This window comes from Oncorhynchus tshawytscha, linkage group LG24, assembly GCF_018296145.1.
Source record: "Oncorhynchus tshawytscha isolate Ot180627B linkage group LG24, Otsh_v2.0, whole genome shotgun sequence".
Lineage (NCBI taxonomy): Eukaryota > Metazoa > Chordata > Actinopteri > Salmoniformes > Salmonidae > Oncorhynchus > Oncorhynchus tshawytscha.
Genome location: NC_056452.1, coordinates 20,286,306 through 20,298,903, shown reverse-complemented (window position 1 = coordinate 20,298,903; position 12,598 = coordinate 20,286,306). Strand labels below are relative to the sequence as shown.

Here is a 12,598-nt window from a genome sequence, read left to right as displayed (position 1 = left end):
GTTTTGTTACTGCGGGTACCGCGGGTACCGCGTATGAGGGTCTTTTGAGTTCTTTTAACTTGTTTTAGTTAAGAAAAGAGCAATGTGACTGCGACCTAAACGATACTTTTCAACTGATGAAGAAATGCTACTCAACATTACGAGAGAAAACCACACACCACTGCATCAGGCGGAAAGGGAGAGAGATAGACTCCCTCCAATTTCCAGTCATTCCAGCTCTGTTAGTATGAAATGTTTTAAAATATTTTTCATATTCTTTAAATGTGTTTTCATGTCCAATGTGTTTTCATGTTTCATGTGGGATCAATGTAACAATGAAGACATAAAATGTCAATTTATTTCATTGCATAATGATAACTTAACCATTTCAATGACCTCGGGGTTTATCCTTTTGGAAATGTGTTGATGTTAAAACTAAGGGTGGGACCTTTTGGCCAGCTCTTCCTAACCCATTTATGTTATAAAACAGCATAGCAGCTTTGTGAGTAATATACCACATTATCACTGCAACAAAGCCCAAACATTATACTGTACATTTTGTTTATGTATCAAACTTTTATTTTGGTGGCCAATGTGCTACAGTACTTGCTGTGAATGAATAGTGTTATATACTGTTATAGTTCTAATCGATACTGTTATTAAAATTTCAGGACCTGATATCAATTTTTGGACATCCAAGACTCATGGCAGTGTTTAGACAGGCAGCCTATTCTGTTATTTTATTAACTGATTGGTCCTTTGACCATTCAGATCAGCTCTGAAAAATATCTGATGTGAAAAGATGTCATGTGATTTGTCAAAAGACCAATATGTGGAAAAAAGATCAGAATTGGGCCGCCTGTCTAAACGCAAACAATGATGTCTGTCAAATGAATTGTAATTTTTATCACAGGGACTTGATCGTGGACCAAAGCTGCCATATCCGTCTCTCAACTTCATCTCAAACCACAGAAAGGAGGATGGTAGCCACAGCATCTCCTCCCAGTTTATCCTTCCTGGCATACGGCATGGTATGGTCCGTCATAGTAACCCTAATGTTCACATTACCTCATTCAAGAGTCAACTTGAATAGTAAGCAACAGTCTTTTGTGAACTGAGATTTCTGCAGCTCACAGGCAGCCCAATTGCACAGGCAACGCAATTATTTTTTTCATTAATTGCTCTGAAAAATATCTGATGTGAAAAGATCTGAGCCGATTGGGCAAAACATAAAATAGTGGGGGAAAAAATCAGAATTGGGCTGCCTGTGTAAACGCAGCCATAGTGAACCAATATCAAAGTGCCGGCAAGAAGCATTTACTCAAGTATTATCTATCATGTGCTATCAATATGGCTACCTAACACACTTTTGATATTGTTACCTTCAGGTACAGGGTACACTTTGAGACTTAATAATAACACTCTGAGGCTTAAAAGGAAATCATTTTCACACAGCGCTCCCAAAAGAAAGGCTAGTTTCAATTTCAAAGTGACCCATACAGGCTGTTTTGAATTAATGAGCGATGCTCCAGGCAGATGTGTTGTCGTGGCTTCCTATTCTTGAGATCAAAGATGTTAGAGGAGACTTGAGCATCAATACTTGATGCAGATGAGGGAGACAAAGGCCCATTCAGAACTGCTGTTCCTTTATAGGGTGAACTTGTTCTGGGTGTAATGAACACGACCGTTGTGTGGGCTGGCGACGGAAGTTTTCAAAATATGTTAATATATTGCTGTCACTTATACTTGAAAATATGGAGAGTTCATTGCCCTATGCTGCTCATTGTTGTGATATGAGAAGAAAAAAACATTTATGCAGGTTTCATCTTGTTATATACGGTTCATTGAGATTGTTAAACTATAATTTGCAACAAAACAAGCAAGTATACAGTAGAGAATCATAGAGGCAAAGGTTGAGAGCCACAATGCTTCTTGACACACTGCTCGCTTAATCTGGAAGCCAGCTGTACCAATGTGTCGGAGGAAACGGCGTACAACTGGAGACCGTGTCAGGGTGCATGCGCCCGGCCCGTCACAGGAGTCACTGGAGCGCGATGGGACAAGGACATGCCAGCCAAACCCTCCCCTAACCCGGACGACGCTGGGCCAATTGTGCGTTGCCTCATAGGTCTCCCGGTCTGCGACACAGCCCAGGATCGAACCCGGATCTGTAGTGATGCCTCAAGCACTGCAGTGCCTTAGACCGCTGCGGCACTCGGGAGTCTATAACTCACATTTCTATGTGAATTCGGTCGGGTCACCCACAAAGTTTCATATTGCATCTTTAATATATAACAGTATTTTCAGGGATGATAGTGTTTGTGTGTTTTAAAAAAAAATATATGTGTGTTGTTACTCCGCCTGCAGGTAGAGAGCTTCCCCCCATCTGTCCTAATGTCAGACTGAAGCATCAACATCAACATCGCATCACTGTTGACAATCTGCCTCCTGATGTTAGGGCTCGCTTTGCCACTGACAAAGTCATGCCCCTCCGCACCAAGACTGTCAAAGAGTTTCAGTAAGTACACACAGTAAGTACACACACACACACATTATTATCATTCAGAAATTACTTTTAATATTTGTCTAATGTGTACTAGGGAGGACATTGAGAGGGCAACAGTCTCAGGCGATTGGAAACACGTCCACGATTTCTACTTGACCACGTTCGGCTCCTTTTTAGAACTGAATGCTGCCTTTAAGGTGGGTAATCCTCATGTCTGTGCCATGTTCAATTCTGAGGTTTCGTATTTGTATTGTCAGTCAAGCCAGTGCTATTTATACAGCATGATTTATAAGGACTTATTGCACTACTATGTCAATTCATTTGTATAGATAAGTGTGATGGTAAAATTGCTAAAGCAAATGTGCTAAATTTGTAATGTGACTGATCAACGCAAATAAAAGGTGATCATTGTTTTGGTATTAATAGTCGGGTGAATAAAGTATTTCTGGTAGCCAGGTAAAGGGGAATTTGGAGAGTTGTTATTGAGTCTGTAAATGAATAAAGTCATTGACAGAGTCGGGGGAAAAAGCACCTGTGCCTGGTATCCATAGAGAGGGTTATTCATAAGAGCAGGACCTATAAGACAACGTATGATCATATACGCAACAGTTGGGTAAATGTTTAGCATGTGTCATGGTCGGTTTGCATTGCTTCCTAGAGGTTCTAGGATAATTATGTCATAACAAAGTATAATTAAGCAATAAGGCCCAAGGGGGTGTTGTATATGGCCAATATACCATGACTAAGTTCTTATTTACAACGTAAAACAGAGTGCCTGGATACAGCCCGTGGTATATTGGCCTTATATCACAAACCCCCGAGGTGCGTTATTGCTATTATAAACTGGTTACCAACATAATTAGAGCAGTAAAAATAAATGTTTTGTCATACGGTTTGATATACCACGGCTGTTAGCCAATCAGCATTCTGGGTTCGAACCACCCAGTTTATAATTAAGCAATAAGGCCAGAGGGGGTGTGGTATATGGCCAAAATACCATGGCTAAGGGCTGTTCTTAGGTATGACGCAACATGTACCTGGATACAGCCTTTAGCTGTGGTATATTGGCAATATACCACGAACCCCCGAGGTGCCTTATTGCTTAAACTGGTTACCAACGTAATTAGAACAGTAAAAATAAATATTTTGTCATACCCGTGGTCTACGGTCTGATATACCACAGCTGACAGCCAATCAGCATTCATGGCTCAAACCACCCAGTGTATAATATAGAATATTAGCCTTCCCCCAAAGGGATCCAGACTTGAACTGAGCGAGTCACTAATAAGTGTACAATCGTGGCCAAAAGTTTTGAGAATGACACAAATATTAATTTTCACAGTCTGCTGCCTCAGTTTGTATGATTGCAATTTGTATATACTCCAGAATGTTATGAAGAGTGATCAGATGAATTGCAATTAATTGCAAAGTTCCTCTTTGCCATGCAAATGAACCGAATCCCCCCAAAATATTTCCACTGAATTTCAGCCCTGCCACAAAAGGACCAGCTGACATCATGTCAGTGATTCTCTCGTTAACACAGGTGTGAGTGTTGACGAGGACTAGGCTGGAGATCACTCTGTCATGCTGATTGAGTTCGAATAACAGACTGGAAGCTTCAAAAGGAGGGTGGTGCATGGAATCATTGATCTTCCTCTGTCAACCATGGTTACCTGCAAGGAAACACGTGCCGTCATCATTGCTTTGCACAAAAAGGGCTTCACTGGCAAGGATATTGCTGCCAGTAAGATTGCACCTAAATCAACCATTTATCAGATCATCAAGAACTTCAAGGAGAGTGGTTCAATTGTTGTGAAGAAGGCTTCAGGGCACCCAAGAAAGTCCAGCAAGCGCCAGAACGTCTCCTAAAGTTGATTCAGCTGCGGGATCGGGGCACCGGCAGTACAGAGCTTGCTCAGGAATGGCAGCAGGCAGGTGTGAGTGCATCTGCACGTACAGTGAGGCGAAGACTTTTGAAGGATGGCCTGCTGTCAAGAAGGGCAGCAAAGAAGCCACTTATCTCCAGGAAAAACAACATGGACAGACTGATATACTGCAAAAGGTACAGGGATTGGACTGCTGAGGACTGGGGTAAAGTCATTTTCTCTGATGAATCCCCTTTCCGATTGTTTGGGGCATCCTTGAAAAAAGCTTGTCCGGAGACGACAAGGTAAGCGCTACCATCAGTCCTGTGTCATGCCAACAGTAAAGCATCCTGAGACCATTCATGTGTGGGGTTGCTTCTCAGCCAAGCGAGTGGGCTCGCTCACAATTTTGCCTAAGAACACAGCCATGAATAAAGAATGGTACCAACACATCCTCTGAGAGCAACTTCTTCCAGCCATCCAGGAACAGTTTGGTGACGAACAATTCCTTTTCCAGCATGACGGAGTACCTTACCATAAGGCAAAATGATAACTAAGTGGCTCGGGGAACAGAACATCAATATTTTGGGTCCATGGCTAGGAAATTCTCCAGATCTTAATCCAATTGAGAACTTGTGGTCAATCCTCAAGAGGCAGGTGGACAAACCCACAAATTCTGACAAACACCAAGCATTGATTATGCAAGAATGGGCTGCCATCAGTCAGGATGTGGCCCAGAAGTTAATTGACAGCATGCCAGGGCAGATTGCAGAGGTCTTGAAAAAGAAGGGTCAACACTGCAAATATTGACTCTTTGCATCAACTTCATGTAATTGTCAATAAAAGCCTTTGACACTTAGGAAATGCTTGTAATTATACTTCAGTATTCCATAGTAACATCTGACAAAAATATCTAAAGACACCGAGGCAGCAGACTTTGTGAAAATTAATATTTGTGTCAATCCCAAAGCTTTTGGCCACGACTGTAGACTAAACTAACCTATGTGTTAGTCCTAATCTAAATGTGCTCTTAATTTCTCTTTCCAGAAAGATGCAAGCCCTCTGTTCAACACGATTGAAGACTCAGGAATCAATACCAAATTCATCAATGCTGTCTATGACGCATTATCGCTCACGGTATGTAGAATGATTGAGCAACGAATAGCCATGTTTATATTAGGTTGTTGAAATGAAAACCTCTCACTAACTTTGATCTAACATTGATCCAACAGCCTCCTGATGCCCAGAGAGCAGTGCTGAAGGGGATCATTAACAGCTTGTTGAGAGAATGGAAGGGGTGTGTAGCATTCTTATAGTGTAGTGCTCTTTTATTTTCCACTCAAATCGAAGGATTCCTCTCTACATAGTAAAGCTCTATACTTTGTGACTTGAATATTGATGCAAATGTTACATACTGGATGAGAAATTAAATGAACTTCATATTGTCTGCTTTGTTTAGCAGTCGACGGACGAAGGATGACCTGAGAGCGTATTTCATTCTAGTTCAGGTAACGTCATGCATCACGTGCTGTATATGTACACACTACTGGTACAAATGACACACAGATTTGACTGATGTACTCTTTTGACCGCTGATACTTAATTCCACGCTATAAATAACAAACTCCTTTCATTATGTAACAGTAATAACAGCAATTTCCTCATTAGAAGTGAGGCCGTTTCTACATTCAAATATACACATTACCCCCCCCCCCCTCAGCCCCCAGTCTAAAGGCAAACACAGGAAACTCTTGATGCGCTCCCTCACCACATGCCCCCTCAGCCCTCAGTCTAAAGGCAAACACAGGAAACTCTTGATGCGCTCCCTCACCACATGCCCCCTCAGCCCTCAGTCTAAAGGCAAACACAGGAAACTCTTGATGCGCTCCCTCACCACATGGCCCATTGACTCCAGTCATAGCCCAAGCAGTCAGTCTCAGTCAGGCTCTGGATATAAGGAGAGCAGAGTGTTTACTTTACACATGACCAACAGACTAGAGGTAGACTTGGCACCGGCCAAATATGGACACAAACAGCCTGGGAGAGACTCGGTAGGTAGACTGGGAAATGGCTGAGTTGAACTGGGATGATTTCTGTCTGCTAAAAATTGAGACTTTGGTTGGAGACTCTTGTCTCTATCCCATTCATGCATTAATTATTGTTTCAGACGTTTTATGGGGTTTATAGGACCGTAAATTAAAAAGTAAGTCTTCCATCCCTTTCTTGCCAGCAACTTTTTGTGGTCATTGAGTCTCTCCAGTTCCCTCATCTACATTTAGTGTGATTTGTCTTTGGGCTGTTGATAGGCTCTCTGACAGATCCTGTGAAATTGAAAGGGACAAGACAAGTATGAATTAATTAATTCATTGTAGGGTTTGTATCACAATTAACACCCTATTTCCTAAATGGTGCACTACATTTGACCAGGGCCCATAGAGTAGTGTACTACATTTGACCAGGACCCATAGAGTAGTGTACTACATTTGATCAGGGTCCATAGAGTAGTGTACTACATTTGACCATGACCCATAGAGTAGTGTACTACATTTGACCATGACCCATAGAGTAGTGTACTACATTTGACCAGGGCCCATAGAGTAGTGCAATACTTTTGACCAGGGCCCATAGCACCTCTGATCAAGTTGTGCACTATATAAGCAATATGGTGCCATGTGGGAAGAAGCCTTGGTAAATGTGTCTGATTCGCTTGGTTGATGTCAGTCAGACCCTTATAATACCAGTGGTATTATTCTCCTCTCTCTTTCTTCTCTCTAGCTCTCTTTCTCTTCCCACTCTCTCACTCTCTCTCTCTGCCGAGGGAACGGATGAGGTCATGTTTGAAGTAAAATAGTCTGGTTTCCTCTGTAATGCCAGTCTTTATTAGAAGCCAGACTTCTTCTGTTGTAAAGCTTTATTTCCTTTTTGAAGTGCAGTGCCACTGCTGAAAAAGCTTCTCTTTGTTGCAGAACCCTCAGTGCACCAGCCCAGCCACATATGTCATCTATGCACACTTACTGAGGCAAATAGCCGCGCTGGCGGAAGCAGACCACTATTTCCTGATGCACTGGTTTAAGAAGTAAGAGTCGGAATTGTTCCTCTGTCTAATGCAGTCCCATGCTTTTCCAGGCTGTAGTTGTTATCCACAAAGTAAACACAGTCCTCAGAAAGAAACCATGTTGTTATTCTTTATGCAGGAAAGTTAAATAAATGACGTTTTCCAAATTGTTTTAGTAGGAGTTGGTAGGAATTGAGCAGTCATAGCTTTCAAGAAAAGACGATCTGTTTTGAAAGTTAAAATGTATTCCTTGCCATGGTGAGAATGCCTTGATGATGATTATCTAACCCAGGTTGTCCCAGAAGCGGTTCAAACAGCTGGTGGAGCGGCTACACCTTTTTATCTCCACCCGTCTGTTCCCAGTCAAGCCTGAGGAGCTGCCCCCCATGGCCAAGTGCTCCTGGTGGATCCCCTCCGCCACCAAGGTCCTCTCCCTCCTCAGTGAGTAGGACGTCTTCTATCTCCACCCTCACATAGATGGGGCAATGGTCAGGGCAGGGGGATGATAGTGAAGTGGAGTGGAGATTTAGGGAAAAGGGGGGTCGGTCTACCCCTTGTAATGGATTAAACTTCACTTTCTACAGAGATTGAATTCTCTTGTCCATATTTTTTTGGTTCTCCTGCCCATATTTGTCTAGTTATCTCCCCATATTTGTCTAGTTATCTACCCATATTTGTCTGGTTTTCCTAACCATATTTGTCTGGTTATCTCCCCATATTTGTCTGGTTTTCCTAACCATATTTGTCTGGTTATCTACCCATATTTGTCTGGTTCTCCTAAACATATTTGTCTGGTTCTCCTAAACATATGTGTCTGGTTCTCCTAAACATATTTGTCTAGTTATCTCCCCATATTTGTCTGGTTCTCCTAAACATATTTGTCTGGTTATCTCCCCATATTTGTCTGGTTATCTCCCCATATTTGTCTTGTTTTCCTAACCATATTTGTCTGGTTTTCTCAACCATATTTGTCTGGTTATCTACCCATATTTGTCTGGTTATCTACCCATATTTGTCTGGTTATCTACCCATATTGTCTGGTTATCTACCCATATTTGTCTGGTTATCCACCCATATTTGTCTGGTTATCTACCCATATTGTCTGGTTATCTACCCATATTTGTCTGGTTATCTACTCATATTTGTCTGGTTATCTCCCCATATTTGTCTGGTTATCTCCCCATATTTGTCTGGTTTTCCTAACCATATTTGTCTGGTTATCTACCCATATTTGTCTGGTTATCTACCCATATTTGTCTGGTTATCTACCCATATTTGTCTGGTTATCTACCCCTGGTTATCTACCCATTTGTCTGGTTATCTACCCATATTTGTCTGGTTATCTACCCATATTGTCTGGTTATCTACCCATATTTGTCTGGTTATCTCCCCATATTTGTCTGGTTATCTCCCATATTTGTCTGGTTATCTCCCCATATTTGTCTGGTTTTCCTAACCATATTTGTCTGGTTATCTACCCATATCTGTCTGGTTATCTACCCATATTTGTCTGGTTATCTACCCATATTTGTCTGGTTATCTACCCATATTGTCTGGTTATCTACCCATATTGTCTGGTTATCTACCCATATTGTCTGGTTATCTACACATATTTGTCTGGTTATCTACCCATATTTGTCTGGTTATCTACCCATATTGTCTGGTTATCTACCCATATTGTCTGGTTATCTACCCATATTTGTCTGGTTATCTACCCATATTTGTCTGGTTATCTACCCATATTTGTCTGGTTATCTCCCCATATTTGTCTGGTTATCTCCCCATATTTGTCTGGTTATCTCCCCATATTTGTCTGGTTATCTCCCCATATTTGTCTGGTTTTCCTAACCATATTTGTCTGGTTATCTACCCATATGTGTCTGGGGTAGACGTTGTTTGAGGGTCAGAAGAGGTGTCAAAGTTCATGAGAATATATCAGTCTCCAAGAGAACTCGATACTGTTTCTCTTTTTTCTCCATTGTAGATGCAGCCAATATCATTTCTAGCACGCCTATCCTGCCCTTTGTTGACTTCTACAACCCCACACTGGACCACACTGACTTCATGGAAGACTATCGAATATGGCAGACTCAGGGAAACTCTACCAGGTGTGAGAGGACAATATTGTCAGAGCAAAGCTTATGTTGACCAGTGCTCTTCAATTCTCCTCACAGCCCTTGCTGTTTTGGTTCCTGTATTTCCCTGTAAATAAATGGAGCTCCCTCTTGTGTCAGCTTTCAGCATTAGCATAACAGATTATTTGTTCATAATATCAGATTGCAACATCAAATATATCCAGCAGCTATCTTCAATGAGTATCATACACCAAAATCACACCATCCCTGATGAAACCAAAACATTATTTCCGTATGATAACCAAATATTCCTCCCTGTTCCTCCCCGTCCCCAGGTTTACATTCTGCCAGTTCGCCTTCATTCTGTCCACGGTGGTGAAGAAGGCCGTTATCCAGAAGGACTCTGAACAGCAGATGATCAGCATGGCCAGGGTGAGACAGAGGTCACTGCCCACATGGGTCCTTGTCATCCATCTATGACAGTGTCATTGCATTGCACTGTCAAAGCACAGACAATGCATCACATTCTCAGACTAACTATTACCATTCTTCATATTGGCATATTGACTTTCTAGTGTTAATGTACAGAGAATGCATATATATATGCATATATATATATATATATGTTTAATATTTAATATTTAGAAAAAAATAATTTATGTATGTTGGAGTGTGTACTGTATAGGTCCTTAAGTTTTTCCCGGTCCATCTTGTAGTCAGGAAAAACCAAGAACAACACGTTTACAATATTTACAGTGTATATCTCACTGAATCAGACTGAAAACATACGCTCTCCCTCTCAGACAGCAGTGGTCCAATTTAAACATTATGTACTGTGGTAACAACATAAGGAGTGGCTCTTGTTATTTATTTCAGCAAAGCCTGGTGGACAAAGTGTCTCGCAGACAGCGAGTGGACATGAGCTTGCTCTTTCTCAACATCAAAGTCCGACGGCTGCAGCTGGTCAGTGACTCAATGGATGAGGTAATACCATTTCCCATCTAACAGACATACAAAAACATTATTTAAGAAGACAGCCCTGGAAGAGAGGCTTGATTACTATTTCTGTTATGCAATAATGTATTAGCCAATTCATTTAATGTAAATTCAGATATTTCACTGCTTTCCATTCAGTGCATTTCAAAACTGAAACATACAAGGTATGTACAGTTGAAGTCGGAAGTTTACAAACACCTTAGCCAAATACATTTAAACTCAGTTTTTCACAATTCCTGACATTTAATCCTAGTAAAGATTCCCTGTCTTAGGTCAAATTCCCTGTCAATTTTAAGAATGTGAAATGTCAAAATAATAGTAGAGAATTATTTCTTTCAGCTTTTATTTCTTTCATCACATTCCCAGTGGGTCAGAAGTTTACATACACTCAATTAGTATTTGGCAGCGTTGCCTTTAAATTGTTTAACTTGGGTCAAATGTTTCGGGTAGCCTTGAACAAGCTTCCCACAATAAGTTGGGTGAATTTTGCCCAATTCCTCCTGACAGAGCTGGTGTAACTGAGTCAGGTTTATTGGCCTCCTTGCTCACACACACTTTTTCAGTTCTGCCCACACATTTTCTATAGGGTTAAGGTCCGGGCTTTGTGATGGCCACTCCAATACCTTGACATTGTTGTCCTTAAGCCATTTTGCCACAACTTTGGAAGTATGCTTGGAGTCACTGTCCATTTGGAAGACCCATTTGCGACCAAGCTTTAACTTCCTGACTGATGTCTTGAGATGTTGCTTCAATATATCCACATAATTTTCCTTCCTCACGATGCCATCTATTTTGTGAAGTGCACCAGTCCCTCCTGCAGCAAATCACCCCCACAACATGGCTCTGCCACCCCCATGCTTCACGGTTGGGATGGTGTTCTTCGGCTTGAAAGCCTCCCCCTTTTTTATCCAAACGTAACGATTCCCATTATGGCCAAACAGTTCTATTTTTGTTTCATCAGACCAGAGGACATTTCTCCAAAAAGTACAATCTTTGTCCCCATGTGCAGTTGCAGACCGTAGTCTGACTTTTTTTATGGCGGTTTTGGAGCAGTGGCTTCTTCCATGCTGAGTGGCCTTTCAGGTTATGTCGATATAGGACTCGTTTTTACTGTGGATATAGATACTTTTGTACCTGTTTCCTCCAGCATCTTCACAAGGTCCTTTTCTGTTGTTCTGGGATTGATTTGCACTTTTCGCACAAAAATATGTTCATCTCCAGGAGACAGAACACCTCTCCTTCCTGAGCGGTATGACGGCTGGGTGGTCCCATGGTGTTTATACTTGCATACTATTGTTTGTACATATTAATGTGGTACCTTCAGGCGTTTGGAAATTGCTCCCAAGGATGAACCAGACTTGTGGAGGTCTAAGGTCAAATTTTTTGTCTGAGGTCTTAGCTGATTTCTTTTGATTTCCCCATGATGTCAAGCAAAGAGGCACTGAGTTTGAAGGTAGGCCTTGAAATACATCCACAGGTACACCTCCAATTGACTCAAATGATGTCAATTAGCCTATCAGAAGCTTCTAAAGCCATAACGTAATTTTCTGCAATTTTCCAAGCTGTTTGAAGGCACAGTCAACTTAGTGTATGTAAACTTCTGACCCACTGGAATTGTGATATAGTGAATTATAGGTGAAATAATCTGTCTGTAAACAATTGTTGGAAAATGTACTTGTGTCAGGCACAAAGTAGATGTCCTAACTGACTTGCCAAAACTTTAGTTTGTTAACAAGACATTTGTGGAGTGGTTGAAAAACAAGTTTAAACTTCAACTGGATAAGTTCAGACATGCATGCCTTGGTCTGATAAGTTCAAGAAAGTTGGCCACAGCTTAACTTGCTCTCCTGCATTTAGCTGACTAGAAATCGAGCAGACTTGAAGAAGAAGCTGAAAGTGTCGTTTGTGGGGGAGGCTGGTTTAGACATGGGTGGTCTGACCAAGGAGTGGTTTCTCCTTCTCATCCGACAGATCTTTCACACAGACTACGGTGAGACATATGGGACAAACAGATCAGGTGTATGTGTTGCCATATAGATACAGATGTTACAGCTGTTTTGTTTGCGACAATGCTATTTTCTCTATAGATAACAGTATACTTTCAGGAGATGTATTTCTCCTT

At 41.4% G+C, this 12,598-nt stretch overlaps 1 protein-coding gene across 3 annotated transcripts in view; it reads left to right on the top strand.

Moving 5' to 3' along the window:
• The window catches only part of LOC112223461 (probable E3 ubiquitin-protein ligase HECTD2), a 39,769-nt gene that overhangs the window by 5,407 nt on the left and 21,764 nt on the right, over nucleotides 1-12,598 (top strand). Inside the window, exons 1-13 of one of the 3 annotated variants that reach the window (XM_024386483.2) lie at nucleotides 102-220; nucleotides 893-1,010; nucleotides 2,347-2,497; nucleotides 2,580-2,682; nucleotides 5,398-5,487; nucleotides 5,583-5,647; nucleotides 5,813-5,858; nucleotides 7,317-7,426; nucleotides 7,698-7,846; nucleotides 9,390-9,513; nucleotides 9,816-9,912; nucleotides 10,357-10,464; nucleotides 12,334-12,466. In XM_024386483.2, the coding sequence (XP_024242251.1) occupies nucleotides 125-220; nucleotides 893-1,010; nucleotides 2,347-2,497; nucleotides 2,580-2,682; nucleotides 5,398-5,487; nucleotides 5,583-5,647; nucleotides 5,813-5,858; nucleotides 7,317-7,426; nucleotides 7,698-7,846; nucleotides 9,390-9,513; nucleotides 9,816-9,912; nucleotides 10,357-10,464; nucleotides 12,334-12,466 (1,390 nt within the window). In that variant the 5' untranslated portion in view covers nucleotides 102-124. Of the gene's footprint in view, nucleotides 1-101; nucleotides 221-892; nucleotides 1,011-2,346; nucleotides 2,498-2,579; nucleotides 2,683-5,397; nucleotides 5,488-5,582; nucleotides 5,648-5,809; nucleotides 5,859-7,316; nucleotides 7,427-7,697; nucleotides 7,847-9,389; nucleotides 9,514-9,815; nucleotides 9,913-10,356; nucleotides 10,465-12,333; nucleotides 12,467-12,598 lie in introns of those variants that run through there. The other 2 variants (XM_024386482.2, XM_042305487.1) reach the window with 2 other exon arrangements.